Source organism: Epinephelus fuscoguttatus, linkage group LG1, assembly GCF_011397635.1.
Source record: "Epinephelus fuscoguttatus linkage group LG1, E.fuscoguttatus.final_Chr_v1".
NCBI classification, from domain to species: Eukaryota; Metazoa; Chordata; class Actinopteri; order Perciformes; family Serranidae; genus Epinephelus; species Epinephelus fuscoguttatus.
In genome coordinates this window covers 34,144,447-34,171,149 of record NC_064752.1, presented here as the reverse complement: position 1 = coordinate 34,171,149, position 26,703 = coordinate 34,144,447, and the positions used below count along the sequence as shown (strand labels likewise).

At 40.4% G+C, this 26,703-nt stretch overlaps 1 protein-coding gene across 1 annotated transcript; it reads left to right on the top strand.

The window, feature by feature from the left end:
* Positions 1-1,410: 1,410 nt before the first annotated feature.
* On the top strand, positions 1,411-26,703 carry dnai1.2 (dynein, axonemal, intermediate chain 1, paralog 2). Its single transcript, XM_049572580.1, has 20 exons — positions 1,411-1,580; positions 1,802-1,867; positions 2,030-2,128; positions 2,360-2,440; positions 2,725-2,851; positions 3,151-3,206; positions 3,369-3,524; positions 3,726-3,785; positions 3,913-4,041; positions 4,850-4,934; positions 5,058-5,175; positions 5,391-5,434; positions 5,540-5,787; positions 6,152-6,241; positions 6,529-6,616; positions 6,818-6,897; positions 10,906-11,054; positions 15,596-15,695; positions 19,717-19,902; positions 25,822-26,703. Exons 1-20 carry the CDS (start codon positions 1,548-1,550, stop codon positions 25,921-25,923), a joined length of 2,097 nt encoding a protein of 698 aa, XP_049428537.1. The 5' UTR covers positions 1,411-1,547; the 3' UTR covers positions 25,924-26,703.

The following is a 26,703-nucleotide window of genomic DNA, read 5'->3' as shown; positions in this document are numbered from 1 at the left end:
AGACTTACTTCTCTGGCTTCTGGCTTTAACAAATAGTAGCTCATGTTCACAAAGATTGATTGGACTCTCCTAGACCATGGAAATAACATACTGGAATTCTTAATTTAGGTGGTACTCCCCTTGCATGTATTTGATGTGATACAGGCCTATTTTGTGTTTTATGCTATGAATAGCAATATTAGGCCTACCTATATTATTCAGCTATTGATCATTCTTGGTAAATTCCACATCCAGTCAAAATGGTGCTGTATTCAAGCAATATGGCACATTACTTGAAGATGTAACCAAAAAGGCTTGCAAGGTTTTAAAGAAATTACTTTTTCTTTTAACTCTGACAGGACTAAAATCAATGGACTTTGGACTCATCTAGCTTGTTTTTGTTTATGTACAACAAATGTGGTACACATCTTTGTTACTTGCTGTTTTCCATAAAAATAGAAAAATAAGACAATAACCCAGCACTGCAGAAATCTATGCTTATCAGCGGTTCAATCCTGCTTTCATCATCTCAGACACATTTCAAATATTAGACAATTTCTTTCCACCATAAATCTGGAAACTGTTATCCATGCCTTCATAACTACTCGATTAGACTACTGTAATTCCCTGCTCTCTGGCATCAGATAAAAAATTACTTTTCTGCCTTCAGCCCATCCAAAATTCTGCTGCCATCGATCCTGGCTTCCTTACTCTGGCTACCTGTTGCTTTTCAAATTGATTTTGAGATATTATTGATCACTTACAAAGCCCTAAGAGGCCTTGCTCTAAGTTAGCCTACTTATCTGACCTTTTATCGCCCTATGTCCCCTCTCGCACCCTGAGATCCTCAGATGTGAGGCTCCTTGTTCTTCCCAGGTCCAGATTTATTCAAAAAGATGACAGAGCCTTCGCAGTCAGAGCCCTTAGATTATGGAGTGACCTTCCTGTGGACATCAGAGCTGCAAACTCTTGTCTCATCTTACTAATCACTTAAAAAATACTTTTTTAGAACTGCCTTTTAGAATTTTTACTTATGTTATAGGACATTTTAATTCATCTAACCCAGTTTTTACTACGTGCCTAGTGTTTGTCTCTTAGGTCATTTCATTCTCTATATGTTTTATGTGTTCTGTTGTTATTGTAAAGCAATCGTAACTGTGTTTGAAAAGTGCTGTATAAATAACGTTTATCACTATTATTATTATTATTATTATTATTATTATTATTATTATTATGTGTCGTTTTCAGTAATGTTGCCTAGTAGGCTACAATTAAAATGTCGGTGCTTAGCCTATATATCACAACTTAGAAAAACAGACATGTATCTCGAAGGCCCGACGTGTGCTCTCAGTCTGATGGGAACTATCTTGACTCCATTAGGATCTTTGCCCTGTCTAATGGCTGGCCGAGACGGCTGGTCGTCATGGCAACCTGTATACAGCAGCAGGTAGCTGCACGAGGTCCTTTGTAGAAAGAGAGTTTAAGAGTTTTCAGCTAACTTATTTAAGGTTTCTTTTTTTTACTTTGTATCGTTTGACAAAGCTGACAAAGCCGGATTTTTTTTCGCAATGCCACTGCCCAGCACAGTTTCTATGAGAAAGGTAATGTTGAATGTTTTCGTTAAGCTAGCGATAACGTTAACAAACCTAATGCTAACGTTAGCTAACTAGCTAGCAAAGTGATAATGCTACGTCACAGCAACTGAATAGAGTAAAAGCAGTACAGTTAATGTTAAGAAGGCTGTTGTTTTAAGTAAGCTGTTTATTTTATGTGTTAGTTATTAAGGTAATGTTACCTCTAATTTGTATTCGTTTCCACACAGGGCTCCACTGTTCAGAAGGTAACTTTACCTGGTGCCAAGTCAACTAAAGCTTTAAGTAAGAAAAAGGTGGGTGCACTTCCAACACACAAGCGTGTCACAAAGTTTCAGATAATGATTTTTTTCTGAAAGCCTGTAGTAGGAAAAACTATGACAAACACGTGCTATTACATCTTGATGTAATTTTATGTTTAACCACGACATAAATCTGTGTTGTATGTACTGTTACAGGATGAGGAAGAGGGTGTGGATACGGCTGATGGATGGGAGGAGTGGTCTCATGGGAAAGCACTTATTAAACCTCCAGATCAACTGGAGCTCACTGAGGCTGTAAGAGACCTTCATTGCTCAAGTTGTAGACAGCCACATTGCTTGTGTTGGGGGAATTGGCGAAGACCTTGCTGCTATTGCTTAATTCTCCCCCCCCCCCCTCCCCCATCTAGAATAGTTCATCAACATCGTTTGGTCATTATTTTTGTAGTAAATACCTTCGCCAAATTAGTCACACATGTGTAACCTGTGCTGTTATACACTCTGCTGTATCTGTAATGATTTCACCAGGAGCTGAAAGAGGAAATAACAAGGATCCTGACTGCAAACAACCCACACGCCCCTCAAAATATTGTCCGCTACAGCTTCAAGGTAACCAAGTTATATGGGGGCTTATTGCTTATATCACTCACTGTAGATGCATCACTGCAAGACTGAAGCCACCTCATCCTGAGGATTATTTCATTAGAAAGGCAGACGTTCTTGCTTCCCTCTCAGCTAGGCACACTTAAAAGACAGCTATTCCCAATCAATGTTCCTTTGCTATGCAAGTAGTTCATTACCATAGATTTTCTTCTTGCGTAACCGCAATTATACAAAACTAACAGGTTTCTCTGCTCGCTGTTCCTCACATAATTGCTTATTATGTTTTCCAGGAACGTTCCTACAAGCCTACAAGTGTTGTGGATCAGATGGCCGTTCACTTTGTGTTGGAGGGCAGCCTCCTGCATCAAGACTCTGATGAGGCTCGTAGACTGAGGGCCAAAGAGGGTCTCTCTGAGGGTAGTTACTGAAACAGGCTGCAATAATCCTCTGTGTTTACAGTTCTCAGTAACACTTGGTTAGAAATTCAAGGCTAATAAACTATTCTCTTCGATGAAAACAGCTCACATTGTTGCATAGTGTGTTTTTGTAGCATGTAGTTTGTTTTCCTCTCTGGTGTAGTGTGTACTAAGCACCACAAGGTGTCACTTTCAACATGTGCCATAAAATTGAAGAGCTGCTCAGAGTTTATATGTAAAATGAGTGATGTGTTCATTTAACACAGTCAAATTCTGATTTAATATTTCTAATGTGTCCAGAGACTACAACTGTTGATACTGGAGCAGAGCCTAATGAGGAAAAACCAGAAACCCCGGTAAAAATATGTTTTGTTGAACTAAAATCAGAGCACTGGTTTGTGTTGGACAGCATATTCCATTTTGAACAATGCTTTGGATCTGTTTTTTTTTTTTTTTCACAAGGTCAATAAGTCAAGCGAGTAACTTGAGCAACACTTTTCTCTGTTGGTTGTCCACAGGCAACACCTGTAGAGGATGGAGGGGAAGTGGAGGAAGCTGGAGAAGAGGACAGACCAGACAGTGTTGTCTCCAAAACTGACAGGAAGGAGCCAAAAGCTACAAACCAGTTCAACTTCAGTGAAAGGGCCTCCCAGACCCTCAATAATCCACTGAGGGTAGGAAGGAGAAGGAGCATCTGATGTCTTATTTAAACAAACATTTTTTACATAGTAGTTGATATGTATTCTAACATTTAAAAAGGGAAAGTTTAAATATTGGAGAGTGTGAAAAACATAATATTGATGTGTGTGTATAATAAAATATTCATAGCCTAGTGCCTCAAGAGTTTCACTGGAGTCATTTTTATTTTCCTGTAGGAAAGAAGCTGCCAGACCGAACCTCCTCCACGCAGCGTCTTCTCTGCCACTGCTAATCAAGTACTGGATCCCCTGACTTGTTTAAAAGAGATGTTTGGGCCAGGCTTGTTTTCATCCCGCTGAGCATAAGTGAATATACAGTATGTGCTCACATGGGCTGACTGTAATACCTCAATTCTCTTTGCAGTGGGAAATCTATGATGCGTATGTGGAGGAGCTGCAGAAACAAGAAAAAAATAAGGAGAAGCAGAAAGCTGTGGTGTCAAAGAAAGAGAATGACAAAAGCAAGAAGAAGATGATGCTGATGGAGACCCAGGTAAGTGGAGCACTCACCAACTTTGCTGCTTAAACTTAACATGTATCAGGGGCCCCAAGTAGCTCTGTAGTGCAAAGACACTGTCCTTGGTGCAGCGGGCAGCATGTCCGATTCCAGCCCACTATCCTTTGATGCATGTCATCCCCTCTCCCTCCCCCTTCATACATAGTCATTTATATCTGATATACATGTTGTTCCCATACATACCGTACCTACATTGCCTTACAATACATTGTTAATGGCTTTCAGATCATAGTATCCCATCATCAATGCTAACAATAACTACCCAGGTCTCATGATAACACTCTGCCATCATACTAATGTTCTCATATTGGTCTAGGACAGGGGTGTCTATTTTTTTTTTAATTGGGGCCAGCAAAAGAGGATTCAACTTTCCATTGCTCCTGAAAGTAGCGGCCCTCACTGTTGACTTTACGCTTCTTTGCTGTGGCCATGTCTATTACCTAGCAGGAAATGTCTGCTGTTAGGTAACCATTCGATTGCTAGTTAACTATCTGTTTATGAAAACTCATTAGTTTCGTCTGCTTAGTTTCTACATGGTGCATGGCTGCAAAGTGTATGATAGTCCCGCCATCATGAGATGATGTTACTTGATTAACCAGTATTGTGTTGTGGCTCACGTAGTATATTTTGAACAACAAGCCGTGGGTTTGTGTGCCACAGTTGGCCCCTGGGCCACACTTTGTGACATGCCTGTTCTAGGATCATTTAATAAGGTAGAGTAGCAGTGTTTAACGTATGTTTTTGCAGTGTTGCCATCCAAAATTTTGCCATGTTTCTGTCACAGAATGATGACATCACCAAAGTGGGAAAGGCGTCCAAGATCTTTGAACGAATGGTCAATCAGAATACTTTTGATGACATAGCACAAGGTATGTTCTACTAATATGTTAAGGGACATAATAATAAACTGTAATCTCATTAGATTCTCCATTTGCCTAACACTCTCCTCTCCATTCCTCTCTTCTCCCTGCCCCCATTTCATGCCCTTTTAGATTTCAAATATTTTGAGGATGCTTCTGATGAGTTCAGGGACCAGGAGGGCACCCTCCTCCCTTTGTGGAAGTTTCAATATGACAAAGCCAAACGACTGTCTGTCACTGCCCTCTGCTGGTCGGTTTGCTCATCAACTAACTAACTAACAGTCCCTTGTGATGATGATGATTATTATTCTGGGGTGAAATATATAGCTGCAGCTGCCACACTAGTGGCACTCTAGTGTGTTAAAGATCATGTCACTGTCCTCAAATATCAGTGTTTGTATTTCATTGTGTATCGCTTCTGCTATTCGAGAAGGGATGACTGATTGATGCATCTGTGTTGAACAGGAATAAGAAATATCAGGACCTGTTTGCTGTGGGAATGGGATCATGTAAGTACACAGGATCAAAATGAGGATTCATAAGTGAGTATTTGATATTTGGCGTGACCTTTTTGTGACCTTCCATCACTTCCCCTCCATCCCTCTCCTGGCCAGACGACTTCAGTAAGCAGGGGCGTGGCATGCTTGTCTACTACTCGTTGAAGAACTCTGCCTTCCCAGAGTACATCTACCCCACCGATTCTGGCGTCATGTGCCTCGACATCCATGAGCAGCATTCCTACCTGGTAGCGGTAGGCTTCTATGATGGCTGTGTGGCTGTCTACAACTTGAAGGAGGAGGGACTGGAGCCTGTATATAAAAGTACAGCTAAAACCGGCAAGCACACGGACCCCGTCTGGCAGGTGAGAGGAGGGGACGAGGTGGAGGTGATGGGAGTTCAGGATGTCTATTTAGTTGCAGTCATTCCACCCTTGAACTTTTACTTTGACTCCATTTGTGTGTTTACTTGAAAGTTTTGCCTTTGAGAGCAATCCCAAACCAGTTAGTTAGGAGTGAAAGTGGAGTAATAAACTCTGACACTGAGCAAGCAGCAATGCTGAGCTATAATACTCTAACCTAACGGAGAATTTAATGTGCTGGAGAATAAAGGAAATGTCACATAAAGGTGTCATCTTTGTCAAATAATATTACGATCATGCACATAAACTTTTTCACTCATATAACAACCAGACGTTTTCTTCAGTTTTCGATCATTTTTTTATTCAGGTGCGCTGGCAGAAGGATGACATGGACAATAATCACAATTTCTATTCTGTATCATCTGATGGCCGAGTTGTGTCCTGGACACTCGTCAAGGTTAGCCAAGCAGTTTTATTCATTTACAGATATTCTCTCTGTAACTTGAACACCTACGTGGTGTTTTTAGAGATATTTACCTCTCTTCTCTCGTGTTATCTCACTAATATTCAAATATAAAGATAATTATGAGATGTTTATTACATGTTTTTGTGTGCACTCTGGATAAGTGTGCCAGTGTGTTTGTTCACATTTGCAATTGTTTGTTTTCAGAAGCACGTGTTCATAATTTGCATGTGTACACAGTATATTTATCACGGCATCACAGTGTGTTTGTGTGCTTGCAGAATGAGCTGGTCTTTACAGACATTATCAGACTGTCACTAAATGGAGCCATCTCTGAGGGGCCAGAAGGTGCACAGCAGCTTGGCACTGGTGAGATCTCCATTACTCGTTATGTTATCTTGTGCAAGTATAAAAGAATGTACACAATTACAAAACCGTTTTTGAACTGCTGTTACTCATGAACTTTAAATACTACCTGATATCAGATCAGATTTTTAATGCCTGGTGCATTAGGCCGGTTTCTGTAACAGTGCATGTCTGATTTGAGTGCTTGATTCCTCTTGTCCACAGCCTGCGGTACATCGTTTGACTTCCACAAACAGATCGACTTTCTCTTTCTAGTTGGCACCGAGGAGGGGAAAATACACAAGGTATGTATCTAGGATTTTAACTTAATATGTTATTGGCTGGATGACAAAGGTCACTTCTGAAATTACATTAAACATCTCGTTGATGTGACATCATTTATATCAATAAGGGGGCTTAGGGAATAACAGCATAACTTGAGATACAGTAACAGTAATGTACTTTACACTGGCTGCAGTAATGACGATGATAGACAAATCTATAATACACAGTAGCACACATTACGGGACAATCAACTATAGTAATACATTACAGTACAATAGGTGCAGAACTGATGAAAACATAACCCTATTAAATTATAAAGTTGTTTTTTAAAATATGTAAATTTATATGGCACTAAATTATTTACTTAATTTACATACTTTAAAGAACCATTCATACTGAATTGTTTTCATTCACTGTAGGAATACCATTATGTCAGACTGATTGTTGAACACACCTAGCTATGAATATATAGTAGAGACTTGTAACTTGCTTGAGATAATCCCATATTGAGACAGGTATGCTGCAAGTCCATGCTATGACCTGTTTACACAGTGTGTTTATTTTGAAAATGCACTATTTTAGCTGATAATGTGCATTAAATTAATCAATTTTTCAGTCAATTGAGCACAGGTGTCTCACTTCAACAGGCGGCCCCCTTATTCCCTCTAATTGAATCTTTAGAGTCATTATTATAGTTACTTGGTAATATTCCCCAATGGGTATGTTGATTATGGTTTAATGTTTTAGTTTATTCTGGTTGACAGTCACATAAAAGTTGCTTTAAAACAGAGTCAGTGTCAAATAAACAGAAATACTTGATGTCAGTTTATCAATTATGCATTACAAGAGTGTTGCCACCCAGAGTGCATATGAATGACCACAAGGAGACAAAGGAGCTAGACCAAAGACAGACAAAACATGTCTGGAATTTTTAACATTTTGCCAGTTACCAATACAAAGTAAAATATGCCAGAATTTGGGCCAACATTCTTATGGACCTATTACTAGTCCCTGCACAGGGTGTTGTTACGCCCCTGGGAGAGTCTGCTCACCCCATGACCATGACCACTATGGCCCATACCTACCGACCACTGCCACCCATCTTACCTGCTCAAATCCCCCCACCCAGTAACCTTGTATCCTGAGGACCAGTTTAAGGGTGAGGAAACTAGTTAAACAGGGTCACTAATAAATATACAGTACTGGGTCCTTAGACAAACAACAGTCATCTCTAGCCCTGACTTACTGTGCCTTTAGCTGCTTTAAAATCCTCTCACCAAGCAAAGAGCAGATACTTTGCGGATTGACTTGGCATTATACAGTATCTATATTGTATCTACTTGGGCAAAAGTATCATTGACGGCCTGACTGGCTTAATGACAACTTCATGTGAACAGCAACTAGTTAGCAACCCTAAAAAAAAACTTTTCCTGAGTTATGTCCCTTGACCTGTCTTTTCAAAGAAAATAACATTATTTCAGTATTTAATATACTGCCAAAATCACACTCTTTTGCCAGTTTTGGTCACAAGGCACTGTACAAAGTTAGTTGGTTGATACTTCTGATAATTCATTAAAAAATCTGCTGATGTTGTGCAGCAAAGCCTTATCCCTCAAATGTGTTTTGCTTCTGCACCACCCCTAAATGACATTAGGATCATCTTGGGGCTTCACACTGTCTCCCACTATCTGCCCCTAAAAAAATGAAGCTCATTTTGCTTGTGGTGCACTTACTGATATCGTGCTGTGCTTGCACTCCAGAGGGGGCACAGCCTAGAAAGCATCCATTAATTGTGTGTGTGCAGTTGTCCATGCACGTGCACTTGTGTGTGTCCATGTGGCCCGTTGGGAGCCCCTCAGGCTTGACATTAAGCATTTAATGAGTCTCCTTAAGCAGAGGCTCTCTCTGTCCACATCAGACAGTTGGTAGTTTCTGGCTGGCCTCCCACTCACTCTATGCTTTCCTTCCTCGTGTTCTTGTTACCGTCGGCAGAAAGACACTCATAAAAGTCTCATTCATTTGCAGTTAGCGTGCCCTCATTCTATTGATTTAATAATACAAAATTGTTAAAACAGCTCACTGACTAATGTATACATCATTGAAATTGGCTGATGTTTATAAAAACTACACTCAGTGCTTGAAGGATGACTATCTCACATGATCATAAAAAGAATACAGTGTTCAGCAGTGGGACATTAAGAGTTAAAGACTAATATAGTGGCAAACCACTATTTGCTATGTAAAGATACAGTGGAATAATGACATCCTGACCAGAAAATAAAGTGACCCTCTGTTTGTGTTGTAACCTGAGCTTCTCTGTTGTGAGTCCCTGTGTGTGTATGTGTGTCCTGCTGTCTAGCTAATCACTGTTGCTCTGCGCGTCACTCGTACAATGGTTACCGCTGATATCAGGATAGCATGTTGCATCCCAATCACCCACCCACCACTCAACACCATTAGCTCTGTCAGCACTGTTGCTGTTTTTAGCATTGTGTGCTGTTAGCATCATTAAGTGCTAGCCTCCACATCCATGTTGGGAACAATGTCAAGACAACCTCTGAATCAGGCTCTGAATTCATAAATATGCTCTGAATGAAGCTCCTTTAAGGTTAATTCCTGACTGCTGTAAATGTAGCACATGAATTACTTCATTTAAAAAGATAAAATAACCATGTTTAATGTGGTGCACCGTTGTACAAACAGTAATTAGTACAAGATTCATTAGTTCTGTTCACTTGTTTTGTTATGTTGTCAGTAAAAACACAATCACTGTCTCTTCTCCTGTCAGACAAGAATCATCGTGAATCCCTTAGGAAACTAAAATGCTTGATTATCTTAACCTTTGGACTTAACTGTAATCAGACACTTTTTAATCATTTTTGATTGCATTTTGGCATCTTTATGCCATGCAGCATGATTATGGTGAGGTGTATGTTGTGTGTATAGGGACACACACACCTCGGCTCCACTCCTGTGAAATCATTAAACTTACCTCACCCTTTCTGTAGACATATGCGCAGACACACACCCAGTATGTGTGATGAAATATGTTCTGTCTGTCACCTCAAGGTTCAGTGGCACAAAAACCCCCAGGGGAGGACGGATAAAGAATCTTTCACCTAGCTGCAGGTCAACAATCAAACTGTCAGCGTTTGGAAGTGCAACAGCTGTCCCCACGAGCTGTCTAGCAGTTTCATCCTGGCCTGTCCAGTTTATTTATCCCTGCAATCTAACTCTGTTGCTGTTTTGGTGCTTTTGCTAACCCTAGTCTGTCAGTTGCAAACAAACTGTGAAAATGTATAGGGCAATTTAATATTGAGCCACGGAGGATTAAATTACTCTCTTTGGGTTAAAACTGTCAAGTAGATTAGACCCCTGACCTCACTTCAATCAATGATTCAGCAAGACTTTTCCTTCAGCTGTCAGTGGAAAATTACCTTAGAAAACAAAATTAGTTCACAAATTCAACTCAAGGGTTGTCCGTATCATTTTTCATGTTTTATGTGTTTACTACTCATGAAGACAATTGTGACAATTGTTCTGTGGCACTGTGGAGGGAGAGTGATGTCTAGTTAGACCTCGTTTTTCTCCGATTTTGGCACAACATTTTTACCAATTATACTATATAAACACAACCACAGTAACAGTTGGGATTACAGTCAAGATTTGATTAAGCTGAGCAGGACTGGTGTTACCACGGCAACATAGATTAAATTTAATACTAGACTGTTGAGTTATCACTTAGTATTTTAGGTAGCAACTTGAGGAAACAAGTAGAAAAGCCTAGAAATACACAAACAATTGCTGTATCTGTATTGCCCTTTGATATATAGCATGGTAAAAGCTCACCATTCCACTTAGACATTTCAACAATCCTCCAATACAGTGGTTATAGTAGCAGGTGCCACCAGCAGATAGTCAAGGGCTTCAGTCACTGAAAACTATGTTAAATAGTACAATATTAGGAAAAACTTTGTCTTCACACCATCACCTTTTATCCAAATCAAGACTTTGCCTCTATTCACTAGTGCTCAAAGACATACTCAAGCCAGTTCCTGGAGACCTACAGTGCCCACAGCATGGCAGTGGATGCAGTAAAGTGGAACCACTTCCACCCAAAGGTTTTCATCTCCTGCAGTTCAGACTGGACTGTCAAGATCTGGGACCATACCATCAAGTAAGACGACTGATAAAGAGAAAGACTGAATACTTACAGCTTCTGTAGATGTGACATCTCTCTGCACATGGTATACTGTATCACAGATATAAGAATTATTCTATTTTGTAGGGCTGCCCCTGACTAAGTCGTCATATAGGGCCATTAGTCAACTAGTCGCCTTCATGTTTACAATATTAATTTAATTATTAAAGTACATATTTTGGGTGGGGCAACACAATGGTTTTGGTTCAAGGTGTGAGAAAGAATAGTATCAGTAACATTGTTAACACTGTGCTACATTACAGAGAAATACAAAACCTTACTAATGAACCTTCATTAATATAGGCCTATATTTTATCTACAAGTGCACGTCACACACTGAGCGAGCCGCCTGTTAAGCAGTAATGATTGTGCTAAGTGGCTAATGGGCATGTAGCTACTTCCATGTTTCAGATGATACATCATGTTTGTAGTCGACGAATGAAGATTTTCTTATATATCACCTTGGATTCGTCCTTCACCTTCTCAGAATGATCCCACACTTTGGATTTCCTGCCAGACATGTTGTTAACTAGCCTGTGGAATAACCACAGGAACCAGCTCTGGAAATCAGGGGCTGTACACATGCCGTCTGCGACTTAGCGACCAATGAAAGCTTGCCAACTAATGACCTTTCTGGTCGTCTAACGTTTGGTGGACCATTAGGGGGCAGCCCTACTATTTTGTATATGTTTTATCTAGTTTTTAGTAGAAGTTTAATTATATCATTTCCATTCCTGTGTAGTTTTTAAGTTCTGTGGTTTCATTTCATATATCAAGAAATACAAACACAGTGTCAGTGACAAACATTTTGCAGGACATGTTGGTATAATTTGTAGGGGTGTAAATCACCAGCTTCATCATGATACGATATTATATTGTTAGGATGACGATACAATGTTTGCCGATATCACAAAGTCTGTCACGATACGATTTTGATCCCATTCGAATCAGGAGGCTGCGATCGATATGACGCGATAACATATGTCCATCTAACACAATCATTTTCATCAACTCACAAAAACAACTAGAATATGATTTGACCATTTTATTTCTGAGCTCTGTTTGTTGTTTGAGCAGAAGCGCGCTTGCCCAGAAATGGTGACACAGACGTGCTATGTGAATTTCAAAATAAATGTGTATCTTTAAGATGACGATATGGATCGATGCTTTCATTTTGCATCGATATAATTGGATTGTTAATCAATGAATCGATGTATCGATGTGGAACGATGTATCGTTACACCCCTAATAATATTGAGCATTGAGCATGAGCGTGGCATGGCGTGGTCCTGGTAATATTGAGTAACAGCACTTGCCCACCATTGAAGTGATTAGGGTTATATCTTTGACACTTAACTGGGTGGCCCATCAATGTCAACTTGCAGTATTGGCTGGTGGGAAGCTGTTGAGGGACATGTACTTGTCGCTGCATTAGTGACTCCTACTGGTTGGCAAGGATACATTTGAAGAGGAGGGTGACACCTCCAGGGAAAAGAAATACTCAGTGTCACAGACTCTCTGTGAAACTCTTCAGTGTTGGGTGAGAGAAGGAGCTCCTGTCTCCGTATGTGTTGTACTTGACACATGGCTGGCTGTGTAGTCCGTAAGCCAACAGTGGGAGTTAAGCAGTGACAAAAGCTACAGTGCATGAGGAATTGGTCGTGTCAAATTGGGAGCAAAAGGAGAAGAAATGTGAAAGAATTACATTGGGGAAAAATTAGTCAATTAGCTATTGTTAATTTCAGGATTTCCCAGTAATTTCAGATTTTATTCATTTTAATAGACTGTTCATGAATATATAATTTATGTTTCAGTTTCAGCATAATTCAAGTAAAAGTACCTGACTGGAAGGAGATGGAAGATAAATTTGTCATTTATCTCTCATGGGAATGAAATGCTGCGGTTAGTTGCAGAACACAACTGCAATTTTAAGCTGTATTTATATTTTCATGGTTAGCAACATTATTAATGTGCTGTGTTGAAATGTTCAGTGAAGAAAGGATGAGATAATCATCATTCCTGTAATCCTTCCATAATATTACAGTATATTTGTCTTTATTACCTTTTTATACTCATTATGGGCACAGCATAATTTTCCTTGCTTATCGGACTAACCCACAGTGCCTCCCACTTCGTGTCAGCACACGCAGTTTGACTGAATAATGATAGTAATCATCCTCCCATTATGAGAGACGGGGTTTTCAAGAATGATCCATAACTTCCCATCGCTACAGGACATATTGTTTCCAGGAGAGGGTCTGACTGGATCAAACAACTTTTCACAAACTTTACCACACTGTTCAGACGTGTGTCAAAGCTTAACAGTGAAAAGTGCTACTTTTGTTTGGTGGTTGAGGTAAATATATAATGTAAAACTGTCATATGGCATTCCTAAATGACCCAAAGTAGTAATAGAGATTTCCTTTAAGTCTCTTAATTAGACAAAAGGTTGGCTTGATAAACTCACCTCAGCCTGGAGATAAACTAGGACATCATTTATGAATCCCAGCAGCTCTGACTCTTGGGTTTACAGTTTGTGCAGTGTCATTTTCCTGTAAAAAGCCTTCTCTTGAAATACTCCGGGACAGATTTATGAGCCTTTTGCGCCTAATATCAGACATTTTCTACACCTACCAGAGTGCATGTTATATATCAAACAGGCAGAGCAGCACAGAAGCACAGTTTGTCATCTGAGGCGTTTCTTGCACAAAATCAATAATGGAGGCTGGGACAAATAATGGGATGAGTATTAAGTGTGGTTGATTGTGCATTCTGGTTTGTTCACTAAGGTTCATACAATTTTTGATCATTGGTTTTGCATAGAAAATACTATTCGTGTGTATACTGTGTTTAAAGGGATATCATGCAAAAAGTTGTGTATTGTTTGTAAACCCAACATTCAAGCTTGGCACCTCCTCCTTACACTGCTTGTACAAACACTGTAAGCTACTATTGTCAGAGTGTTACATTTGTTGTAATGGAAAAGCCAATACTTTAGCAAGCTAACTAAACTGTCCAACAGAAATACAGCCAACTCTGTGTCGCTTTTAATCCCCATCCGCTCCTTCAGAGCTCGCCAGCAGAAGTAAAAGTGAAAGCCAACCCCAGATTCGCTCTAGCTTTGGAATGAGCTTTGTCCGCTTGGTTATTTTGCTTCGCTATATTTGCGTTTCCTCTGTGTTGTGTCCATGACTTTTATAGCTTCCTCTTAGTTTTGTGCTGCTGCTATCCGGTTGTTACATTTTTATAAATGCCAGATGTCACTTGTGTGCTGTTATTGGCCGGGGGCTACATGCCCCTGCCCAGAGGTTGCAGCCCCATAAAACTCCCCACCGCAGCAAAATAAGAAGAAAAGGAGAGTAGTCTCTGCAGAGACATCACCACACGCCTCTAGTGGGTCATAAGTGATGATTGAGAGGGAATACTTTTTTATGAGTCCATACATTGTTCCTCAGGAACATACTGCATAGTATACTTTTAAGGAATGGTGTTCTGTAGAAATGTCAGTGACAGCAGTTGGAATATAAATACACCTCAGAAAAGTATTTCAGCGGCGCTATAAGAAAATTGCCCCAAAAGAATAAATAACATATAAATGAATGTCAGAAATAAACACAATATGTCCACTTCAACCAAAGATGGGATACAGATTTGAGGCTGTGTGTGTGTGGCCGTCTATGACATTCACTGAGCTGCCAAAGCACTATTTTGAATGCATTCCTCATAGCACATTTCAACATTGCTATATTTTGATTTATTTTTCTGAGCTTGCTGATGGCAGACATATTCCACCACTGAATAGGGCCTTTTGAGACCTGCTTCACTTGCAGAATGTGCCTAGAAGGCCATCTCAGGTGTTGGATGTGTAATTAGTTTCTGCCTTAGTAAATCAAACACAAATTACTGACAGACTGCTGGTGCAAATTGCTTTCATGTATGCACCAAACTCTGTCCTTCTGTGTTACCAAAGTTGCACCCTATTGAAATTGTAAGTTTTGCTTACACTGTCTCTCTCTCTCTCACTGTCACACACACTCCTCAGTATTTGAAGAGGGCTTGTATGTGCCTTGTTTCTTTTTATATTTCATTTCTTCCCCCTGGTTCCAGTGGTGTTTCACAAGTTAATAAGGTAAGGAAACAGTGTGCAGGACCCTTCTGTTTCATCTCCACACGTGTTCTCTGCCAGGCTCTGCTGAGGCATCAGTGTCTGGACAGATTGTGACTGATTACCGTGGATGACAGTCTGAAGAGGGTTTTGCACCACTGGAAACGTGTTAGAAGAAATCACGGATGTGCCATTGCCTTGACCGCAGAAATAAAGTGTACAGTTTACATTTGTGAGCAGAAAGTCTCATGATTTCTTTCTGACTGCTGAAAACACCAATTCAAGATGATAAGTACCAGTTTTTGTTTAATTTGGTTGACACTGGATTTCAAAGGCACACATCCTTTCATGCAGGATAATGAAAAGTTACAGATTTCCTGTCTGAACATGAATGTCTTTGTGTGTTTTTCAGCACTCCCATGTTCACCTTCGATCTGAATGCAGCTGTTGGTGATGTTGCGTGGTCTCCATACTCCTCCACTGTATTCGCTGCTGTCACAACAGATGGAACAGTAAGTGTCTATCTGAACATTTTGCAGCCCAGAGCTTGTCTTAGAAGTTTAGCAGTTCATGGTTTGTTTGGGGTTTTTTTGCCTGTTTTGGCCTTCAGAATAATCTGATTCAAGCCACAGTGCATAATTATTCTTAGATTTATTAAGAATCTCACATCATTGATTTCATTTGTGTCACATTCATATTTAAAGAGAGCTGATTTTGCACCGTCTGCACACCAAAAGACACATTACTAATACTGAATGGCTGCAGGTGATAAACGCTGACTGTACATTACAACCAGTCTCACACCTTCATGAGAGCTTATAGGATGTTTTGTCTGAAGGCTGTGATTATCACCGCCACACATCTGCTGTGTACCACAGATAACATGAACTTGACACTTACCTGACAGAACACGTGAAATCACAAACAGCTGCAACATCTACCACCTGCCACCGACCTCATTATCCTCGTAATATAGTTATAGACTCAGCTGACTAAACCCGTGCTATATTCATAAGGCTAAGCCCCAGATTAATGCACAATCGCCTCAGGCAATTGAGTTTGTTCAAACACAGTTTCTTGTGACAAAGGCAGCTTCCCGCCTTGCCAGTGGTTATTGATTCCAGCCAAAAGTAATTTCAGCGGATTCCGTGTTGCTTATCTCCACATATTTTCTTAGTATGGCTGCAAGCTGTCCCCATCTGTTTGCCTTTGCACCAGTCTGCACCATGCTATAAAAGTCCAGAGTGTTGTGTCTGACACATTTCCTGTCCAGTGTGCCAAGTGAAGTCGAGTGAGAGTGACAAAGAGGAAATGAGAGCTGAGCAATTTGAGAGGCACCTTATGTGATAGTGTGTGTATGTGTGTTCAGTCTTCCTCTCCAATGCCAGGATTCAGTCACCACAGACACAAAACGTACTGTAGAATACCCACAATTATGCAAATTATTTCACAACCAAACATCAGTCTTAATAAGATCTGAAAGAGAGGAAACATCAGATTTGTTAACTAATTAACAGCCATAACCAAATGTCCCTGTCATAGTACACAAGTTGCACATAAATAACAGTGATGATGCACACAGCTGATTTTTAAACCCAGAATAAAACCAACAGTTTGTTTAATTGTAAACATCCTCTACAGAAAGAAAATCTAATTAAATGACTTTGCTAGAAAGCGTATTAAATCTCAGTCCTGTATTGTAATTTATTCCCTGAAACTAGATCAAAAGCAGTTTTCAGCAGCTATTAAAAAACTCATTAAAAGCTCATCAGTTGGCATACATTTTACAAGCACAATATCCTCTCCTTTCTAAGCAACAGGAAGGACAAGAATATTAAACTGGCGTCGATCAAGGTCAGTGTGCCTGCCCCACTTTTCCTCATCATGCTACTCAAAACTGAACTATCAATTCAGTCTGATTTTAAGAATGTGCTTGGGCAAAAATAGCTCAGACTTTGCTGACATGAGCTAGTGATTATATATAGGCATAGTAGTATTTACTCAAATGTCAGATTTTAAGATAGTGTAAGTGTCATCTGTAAAGTGACAGGGCTGTGCAGAATTAACTGCATCCACTAAATAACTGTTATACATTCAGTCCAAGCCAATGCTAAACTCACCATTTGGTTGCCATCACATTTTGAAGATTGACAGAATATTGTCATAAATCCCACATTCACCAGAGCGGTCACGGTGCGTGATGTTTATTGGCGTAATGTTCCCCAGGATAGCAGATTCTTTGCAGTACAATTTTTCCGTTTTCTGTGACGAGTGTCTGGTGGAGCTTGAGTGACTCAGCCTGAGCTGTGCGCCCCTTGACGTGTATTCTCTGTTGATGAAATCCTGGCCTGCTGCTGCTGCCACACTGCAAAATGTCAGACACAATGGCGTACGTGTTTGTGTGTGTGCCTGCGTACGTGCGTGTGTACATGTGTTCATAAGGATAATGACTTGCCTGGCAAGCTGAGGTGCAAGAATGACACTGAGTTGTGCAGTGCAAACAAATATCTCTTCGTTCTCTCTGTCCTTGCCTCTCCATCTGAGCTGACTGTTGAGGATATAAAGTGTCAGGATGAAATAATGAGAGGACCAGGCTTATCCTCCAGTGATTAGTCTCCAAATCCATATTTGCTCTCTGTCCAGGTTCTCTTAACCTTTTGCACGTGGACTGCCTCATATATCAGTGGCTATATCTGTATCATTCTGCACTTTTAAATCTGATACGTCAACAACATCAAACAGATGAAAATTGTCTGCATAATTTAAAGGATTTGATAAAATAAAAAATCAATTAAAATACTAGAAGAGTGCTCTTAGTAGAGTGCAGGTCTCCACCAGGCAGCCGGCTGAACTAATCGCAGCCATTCTAGACAATTCTGCTCCAAAGATGTGCTGTAGCACATTTCAGAAGCTAATAAAAATACACAACACATCTATTTTTGACAGAGCTGCAGCACATTGCACAGAGCAGATTGAGTTATCCTGCTATGGGCACTGTATATGAAATATAGATACCATGTAATTTTGAGGATGAATGTATTGTTAATGACAAAGCAGCTATGAGTCTGTGATCTGCTGTTTGTGATCCATTTGATCGATTGATCCATTCATAACTGGACTTTTAATGGTATTAAGTTTGTAGGCTACAACAGTTAAAAAAGGTCCAAAAAAGAAACCATTAACTATGAAGGCTACTTACTTACGTAGGGCAGAAGCGTAAATATCAAGGAAAAATGACCAAATCAACAAAACTGAGCAGGTAAAATGCTCCATTTCTGAAACACTGTTGGTGTGGTGCGATACCGTGCAGCGGATGGAGCAAAGCTGGGTCACAGCCATGACAGCCAGCGTACAGCACAGCTCGATTGTCCCCAGGTCCCTTATAGTTGAGATGACAGCAAAGATGAATCCAGTTCAAAATGAGACCGAACTTTTCTATGTATATGTATATGGCCAAAATGTGTCCAGCAACAGATGGTTAGGCTTGTTTTTAGACTAGTCGATTACTGGTAAACTTGCGACCCCTACTAGCTGGTTGAGAGTAGTGAGGAGTCAGCAGTAAGTGACGGTATAAAACAGTCAATAAAACAGGTTTTTCACTAGAAGTTCTTGACCATGCAGTCATAAATGTGCGCACAAAATATTAGGCTGATTGGTCCAGTGGTTTTAGAGTTAGCTGCGAACAGACAGATACACACATGCACACACACACAGGACCCAACCCATGATCCCATCCAAGCATATGCCTGGTGGAGATAACAATATGTAATACAATATAAGTTTGCTAACATACAGGCAATTATGTCAAAACAGTGAAATGTATCTCTGCCCCAAGTACTTGTGTGAATTACAAATATAGTCAGTGTGTACTGCAATCAGTCATGACTAATGAGCAAAAACACTGTGGATAATGGCTGTGGTGATGGAGGTTACAGAAAGTCATACCCTGATAGAATATGATGATTGGTTGCAAGTGATGACTGCGATGTTTTGTGTGGTGCCGGTACACATAGACAGTGTGAACCCTAGCAGCCCGGGCACAGTCATCTTTCTGGTAAAAGGAGTGGGTTGTGCTTTGCAGTGGGCTCGCTTGTTGCTGACATATTGTCTAAATGCACTTATTACTTATGCACTTCTCTGTGATCTGGTTCCTTCTGGATAGCAGTGCCCATGATTTTATTTTGGGGTTGCCAGCACAGAAAAGCATACATACATACAGACAGAAGTGCACGCTGGGAGCACCCTTCTGACCAGATGGTCAGGCTGCATCCCAGCAGAGGCTTGTGCTCCACCAATCTCCCTCTCACATAAAAGACAACACAAACACAAGATATGAAAAGGCAGTCTGTAGCAACAGCTTTAGCCTTTACTTACTTACTGTGGAGGCAAAATCTTCACACATACATCCTCCAGCCTAAATATGTCAGTAAGATGGGTCAGTTTTACCAAATATTTATTAAACCTAAATGTCTGACTGTGAAAAAAAAAATCATATAAAACATATTTTTTTATTTGATTACTCATCTTTTTCAGGTTCATGTCTTTGACCTCAGCATCAACAAATATGAGGCTATCTGCCAGCAGCCAGTGGTGGCCAAAAAGAAGACCAGGCTGACTCACATTGAGTTTAATCCCATCTATCCTATCATCATAGTGGGTGACGACCGAGGCTATGTCAGCAGCCTCAAACTCTCCCCTAACCTCCGTAAAAAACCCAAGGTAAGAATCTTATTGAGCTGCCAAAGAAAAACTTTCAGGCTGCATCCACACAAATACACTTTTGTTTCAAAATGCACAACTGTTGCTACGTTTACGCCTAGCATCAACACTGCTCTGGCGTATTTGAACCCCTAAAATGAAGACTTTTGAAAACGCTGCTGACCATGTTTTAGTTTGAGAACTTAGGGTTTTGTGGTTTAGTCTGGAAGGGCAGAAATGGAGACTTCTGAAAATGATGACACCCATGTTTTCTTCCTGATTGGGTGTTATCAGTGACAACACATCAAGCCAAAACACAATAGCACTGCCCTGGATTTTACCGGCAATAGCTAATACTCTTGGTAATACCATGATAAGATGTCACTGTATTTGCTTTGTAACACTTCCCAGTCTGTTTTGTGCTGCCTTTACCACCTTATGCTCGTGTTACTTTCAGTTCCATCTCATTGTTCGTCTAAGCAAAGAAATCTCCAATCTTACTTTTTGCCACTGCTGTTCTCCCCCCTTGTTATTTTCTGTAACTAAGCAACCTAGATTGACGAAGGTATGATCTGCACTCCTCTGCCTTACTCTACCTCCTATTGGCTTACCCAGATTTTCTTACCCTATCCCTAATCGGTATGACTCCGCATGCATGAACCTCAGCAACCCATCCAACAAAGGCACCTAGTACTAGCCAATCAGAGGGAGAGTAGGGTGGGTCATACCTTGATAATCCTAGGGAAAACAATGTAGCCACCCACAGAGCACAGACCATATGTGTTAATATATGTGTTAATATATGTTTAACGTCATGTAATATGCGTTTTCAGGCATGCTAGTATGAATGGAGATTATTTTTTGAAATGGTTTTAAAATGATTGTGTGTACAGTTTTCCACACTGTGGCTGTTGCTTAAATCATATTACAATCGTTTGAGCTAATTCACTCCAAAGCTACGCCATTTCAAGTCTGTTTATAAGCAGTAAGAGAATAAACTTGCCTTTCCAAATGCAGCAGCTCTATTATTCCATGTTTATTCTCTTGCTACTTTGTCTTTATAATTAGGCGCTATTGGCAAATACAAATGGAGCTTGTCCACATTACAAATTAGGTACCAAATCTTCTGCCACTTAAAGCACTATGGAGAAGTTTGTTCTGCATTGTTACCATCACACTTGAATGGCCTATTGTGTTCTTTCACCTTATTTATCACCTCATCTGTAAATAATGTGAATGCATTTCTGCCCTTCTGCTCCACATCAATGAAAGCAGATCAGATGATTCACTCTTTGTCCTGACCTCAAGTTAATTTCACCAAGTAATAATGGAGTGAAGGCCACCGTTCTCCCCCCCTCCTCAGCTGCTCATTATCAGCATCACTAATCGCCTGTATTTCTCTCTCCCTTGCTCATTTAGGCCAGTTAACAATTAGCCACAGAGAAGTCGAGTGTTCCTTGTAATTGAATAAGCTTGTTAGGAGAGATCACAAAGGAGAAGCTGAACACAAATTGTCACGTATTGGAAATTTTACTGAAAATCGACATGATTATCGGCGGCCCAATGGCTTAAAAAGCCGTTCACATAACTGCAACTGCCATCAAGGGTACTCATGATGAGGCAGGCATGGATCCTTTTTTTTACAAGACAGACCCCCGTCTGTCTTCTTTCCATATTCCCTGTACCTCATACTGGCAATAAATACCAAGACATACTGGGTAAAATAATCTTTAAAAAAAGGGAGATAAAATAAATATTGAATTTGAAGCCAGTTGTAGCTATACAGTAAAACAAAATCCCACTTTAGTCCAGTCACCGAAGGCTCTGTTGCCACTCATGACAGTGCTTAATGAGCTGTGGAGTAATCACAGCGGTCCTACTAAACACAGGAGGAAACCAAATGGCACACTGAGTCACAACACTTTAATCAGGGCCCATTTAGAGTCAGCTCTGCAGCCTCTCCAGTTTTCCTTTGTGTTGCTCACATGGTGCATGTAAACTAGAAGAAATTCCAATGACTAGTGTAATATTTATTTTCACAACATATTTTGCGTTATGCATGGCGTCGCGCAGGCCTGGGTGTAACACACATATACACTTCTCATTCAACCACTCACACTTTGTATGGGTACAGCAAATCAGCACATACACACGCATCCAGTGCTACCTCATTAGCGACCTCAGACTGTAGCCCTAAAGTGTACAATTGGGAAATAATTGCACAGTTCAGCACCACTGACAGCACTCAGAGCATTTTGGAGCCCAGTGTGGCAAATAAGCATCAGGCACAAACACCCACAGCAAATATTATCAGTAATATGTCTTATACAATTGGCACAGCAGCCCACAGAAACTTGCACAATAGGCATGGTGACCCATTAATATACTCAAAACACTGGCACAGTGGCCTGGCAACACAAACTGTAACAATACAAGTGTGTTGTGCTCACCTAGTTGAAGGGCATTCAGTTAGGTTGACAAGGCAACTTCTGCAGTCCTTTACTCTCACTAAACCAGTCCACTTGACCTCTGTTGTCTTGTGGTGCCCCTTAAATATCTTTTAATTAATCGTTTTGAGCTTCCAAAGTGAGAGGTCAAGTGTTAGAACTCTGACTCTAAGTGTCAAAAATTTAGGATGTACCTTGCCAAAGTATGCTCTAAAATGTTCTCTCTGTTGTGCTGAATCAAGTAGTTATTTCCCAGTTGTAAGCCTGAGGCCTACAGTCATTAATGAGGTACTGTTGTGTCAGTCGTGCCTGCTGTACACACAGAAATGTACAGGCATGTGGTAATGTGGAGTTATTGTGGAGGGTCTGTGGTGGTGAGAGACAAGAGTCCACTGTTACGTTTTTGCAGGCTGACATTTCAGGTTGAATCTCGTCTAATAGTGTTTCACAATTCCCATAATGCATATTAAGTACCTGAAAGTGCACATAATAGTGTTCTTTAGACACACACTCACACACATAAATGTTCATCATCTTTACATGACTACTGGCATCAAACAGCGTCTGTCTGTCTTCAACACGACACCCTGTTCTGTTCAGCTGTGTGCAGCCTGAATGTGTTCATCTCATCTGTTCACCTTTCAGTGGCCTCATTCTTTGTTCCCAAAAATCACAAGTGGCACTTTCAATATAAAAGCAGTATTATGCAAAATTTTGTGATTTATCACTATTGTCTCCCAGATTATAATGTCTTTCATAACATTTACATTTGTATCAATGTTGAGTGCTAGAAAATGAGCAGACACGACATTCTGGGCCTTACAGCACAGGTAAGGCTTCCCACCTGTATGCATTAGTCTGGGATTTTATCTCTGCAGCAAGAAAACAAGCCAGGGAAAATAGTTTAGCAGATAAATCATATCACAGTATGACATCTTGAAAGATAATGAATTCTTGTGATTTTGATTGCTTTGGGAGTTTTATTAATTTGTTGTGCAGGTTTGTGTGCGGTCAGCCTTTCTCTCCACTGTGGAGGAAGCTTATTGAGTCGTTCATCACGGCAGAGATATTGTTACATCGCAATTTGATGCTCATTCGTTTAGGGAACACAGCTGTCTGTCTGGATCAGCCCCCTCATGTATCCATTTCAAACTTCAAAACAGCTACGCCATCATATAAATATAATTTTCCTAGCTTCAAAGGAGGATGTCGAAAGTCAGCCCTCATTCAGCTCGTTCAACTGTGTTGATGGGTCGATCATGCTTTGTCACTATGTCATACTTCCACTACACAATTAAACAACAAACTATTATGTACTAATGTTTCATGTGTGCTATTTTGGTTAGTTTGATTGCAGTGATTAAATTTAATTTACCAGCGAAACGTGCACAGACAGAAATTTAATCAAGGATAGAAGTGTATTTTGTTATCAAAGCCATAACACCAACCACCATCCCCATCGTTTATTGTACTCTAGGATTTATAGCGTCCATGGAATATATTTAGTATGCATATTGGTATTTGTATTCTTCATGTTGTCATTTTTCCTGTGTGAACATTCTACACACAATTAATTATTAGAATAGACACAGCATTTCATAGCAGACATTATGGGATGGCGTAATGAGAAAAGCACAAGTGTATCTAATAACACTGATGATAACTGCATTAGCGCCTGTGTCCACATAGTGTTTTTCTTCAGCAGTGAAGCAGCAGTGGCAGGGCACTGGGGAGCGCCTCATCCTAGGGCTTTTTAAATAACGCACTGTGTGTTGGTATCTTGACATTAACGTTAGCTAGGTAGCTAATGCAATGCTACATTAACAGAGGGTTGACAACACAGGCTACAACAAATGTACAGTAATAAAAGCTTAACACTCACGAGCAACATTCAGCGTTTGGCGGCCAATCTGCTCCCAAAAATGGCCCTTTCTATTTTTGCTGTGACAGTAGAGAGTAGCCTATATAAAGGAGTGGCAGTGGCATCACCAGCGCCTTCCTGAAAAGTTTAGAGATTTTTAAGGTCTCGGAGCGGCCACACAAAAAAGTCAAGGTGTTCTGAAAACAGAAGATGGATGCAGCGCTTTTTCTCTTGGCGGCCACATGCAGCTAAATACGTCCTCTCTTCATTGGGAAGAACTTTAAGAAAAAGCCCTAGTACTGAGAAGAAAAAAAACGCTTTGTGGACACAGGCCATTACATCCAGATGCTGTAGTTCCAGGGTCCTGGGACAGTGCACGCAAGCTCACTAGCATGACTTCCTGGGACACTTGAATGTAACAAGCCATCATTAATGTTACTATGCTGCCCTCAAACACACTTGTTAGCTCGTGGCATTGACATGTGAAGACGACATGTACACGATATGCTTGCAGTTCAAGTGGTAAATCATGAGACTATGGCTGTTAGGCAACAGCTAATAAGAGGCTAATAATCTAGCAAGCAGGTAACAAAGTGAAGAAAATGCAGAGATAATAACAGAGGAACAAGATGAGGCTGTTGAGAGTATCACCATTTTCCTCAGACAAATGAAATCACAAATGAAAACTATGTGACTATAATTACATTATATTAACTTCCAGTCCACCAAAAAATTAACTTCCATGGCCTCTGCCATTTCTGTAAATGTCAGAAAACACATCACAACTTGTGAACTCAGAGCTCTCAGAAAATTTCCACTTTCGAGGACAAGAATGTTGACATGAACTCTTCTTGTGAACACAGTAAACACGACCCCATTTGAAGGCAGCTGTTACACCTGTGCTTTCCTGCTGTCAGTCACAATGTCTGCTGTGGCAAAGGTTTAAGGACGCAGGGAGCATTCTTGAGCCAGTTTTTTTGGGTGTCATGGTGAGAGCAGGGCAGTCAATTCACTGTTTACATAAACTTTTCTGACGGTGCTCACTTATTTTCTTGCAGTTTTAGGATTAGTTAGGCTTTTGCACCTCACTTAATCCAAAAAACAGTGTGTTATTCCTCGATTAAGATCAAGTGAAGCTTCTGTATGTATGAGAAAAGCCTCTAACAATAGTAAATGAGCCCTGATAACGAGAGGCCCGTTAACAGAGGTAGAATAAACTCCTGCAGCAAAACAGAATAAATGTGGAGCCATATTATGTAGCTCTTAAGTGGCTCCACTTTTCTATACACAGGAGTGTTTAATAGGTCAATAATAATAGCACACCACAAACTGGAAGATCTCTTTGAATTTGCCCTTTGTAATGGTGCCCTTCAGGCAAGAGCTCCATGACTTCAAAGACGATCTCACAACATGGTGGAAAGAAATTATTATATAATGGAGTAATATCACCACTCTGCTACTATTGACCTTACATCCATTTCAATTTCTGTCTGATTGTTTTGTGTTCTCCTCTGGTTAACTGCCTGCCCGTCGGGTTTGTGGTCCTCCCAAGTGCTTGGTAAGCATTATGTCAAGTCATTTCTGATTTGCTCTCTGTGTCTTCTCTGTGTGTGTGTGTGCGTGTGTGTGTAGGGCAAGAAGGGTCAAGAGCTGCCTAAGGGTCCAGAAGTGGAAGTAGCCAAGATGGAGAAGCTCCTCAGTCTGCTGAGGGAACCAGAGCAAAGCGCAGTTTAACGTTGGCTTGCCAACATAGCAACATGGTACAATCTTTTATTCTCATTCATAAAAAAAGGAAGGGAAAAAAAACATTCGCTCAGTGTGTGCAACAGTAAACAGCATCAACAAGACAACAGTTTGTATGTTTCTTCTGATCTTGTTTAAGCTGTTAATAAATTATTCATGTTCAATTAATAATGCATTTATTTATACTGCGGTACTTGATACATATTAAACAGGCAACATTAGAATTCCATTGACTTGACTGACCTCTTCTGCAGGGATTTATTAAACCAATTCCATGTATTGTACAAGTTGATTAAGCTAAAAAGTGAAGGGGGAGAGTTACTGCAAGTGAACAGGGAGATAAATTAGCGTAATAGATTGAGCATTTCTGGACTTTATCCAGACAACTTATCTTGGCTGGCACCCGTCGTCCTGGGCATCCATCCAGGGATGAGCTAGAAGCCTTTTAATATCCCATCTACGGGGAGAACTTTGCTTTGACTCATGGCGGCATCCGTTTTTATTTTGTCTGTTTCTCCGTCCCTCTCCGTCTTAATGATCTTGTCCTTCAGTGAAGTACCACCCAGTGCTTTGATGCTCAACTGGAATCAAATGTTGCCACAGTGCTCACTCTCTTTCCCTCTCCCTGCTACAGAGAGCATCTCAGCCCTTCACATCTTCCTGCAAACACATGCAGCACTCTGTCCCTAAAGTGTGATTCATTACTTCATCTCCACAAGTTCAGTTAGAGAGGGACGCCCAGTCACCTCATTTCTACAGACAATGCGTAAC

Bases quoted from the DNA above. Each gene is read 5' to 3' on its own strand.
- dnai1.2 (XM_049572580.1), top strand. From the start codon at position 1,548: ATGCCACTGCCCAGCACAGTTTCTATGAGAAAG. The intron at 6,898-10,905 runs GTATGTATCTAG...TCTATTCACTAG, and splicing joins AGGAGGGGAAAATACACAAG to TGCTCAAAGACATACTCAAG. The intron at 15,696-19,716 runs GTAAGTGTCTAT...CATCTTTTTCAG, and splicing joins CTGTCACAACAGATGGAACA to GTTCATGTCTTTGACCTCAG.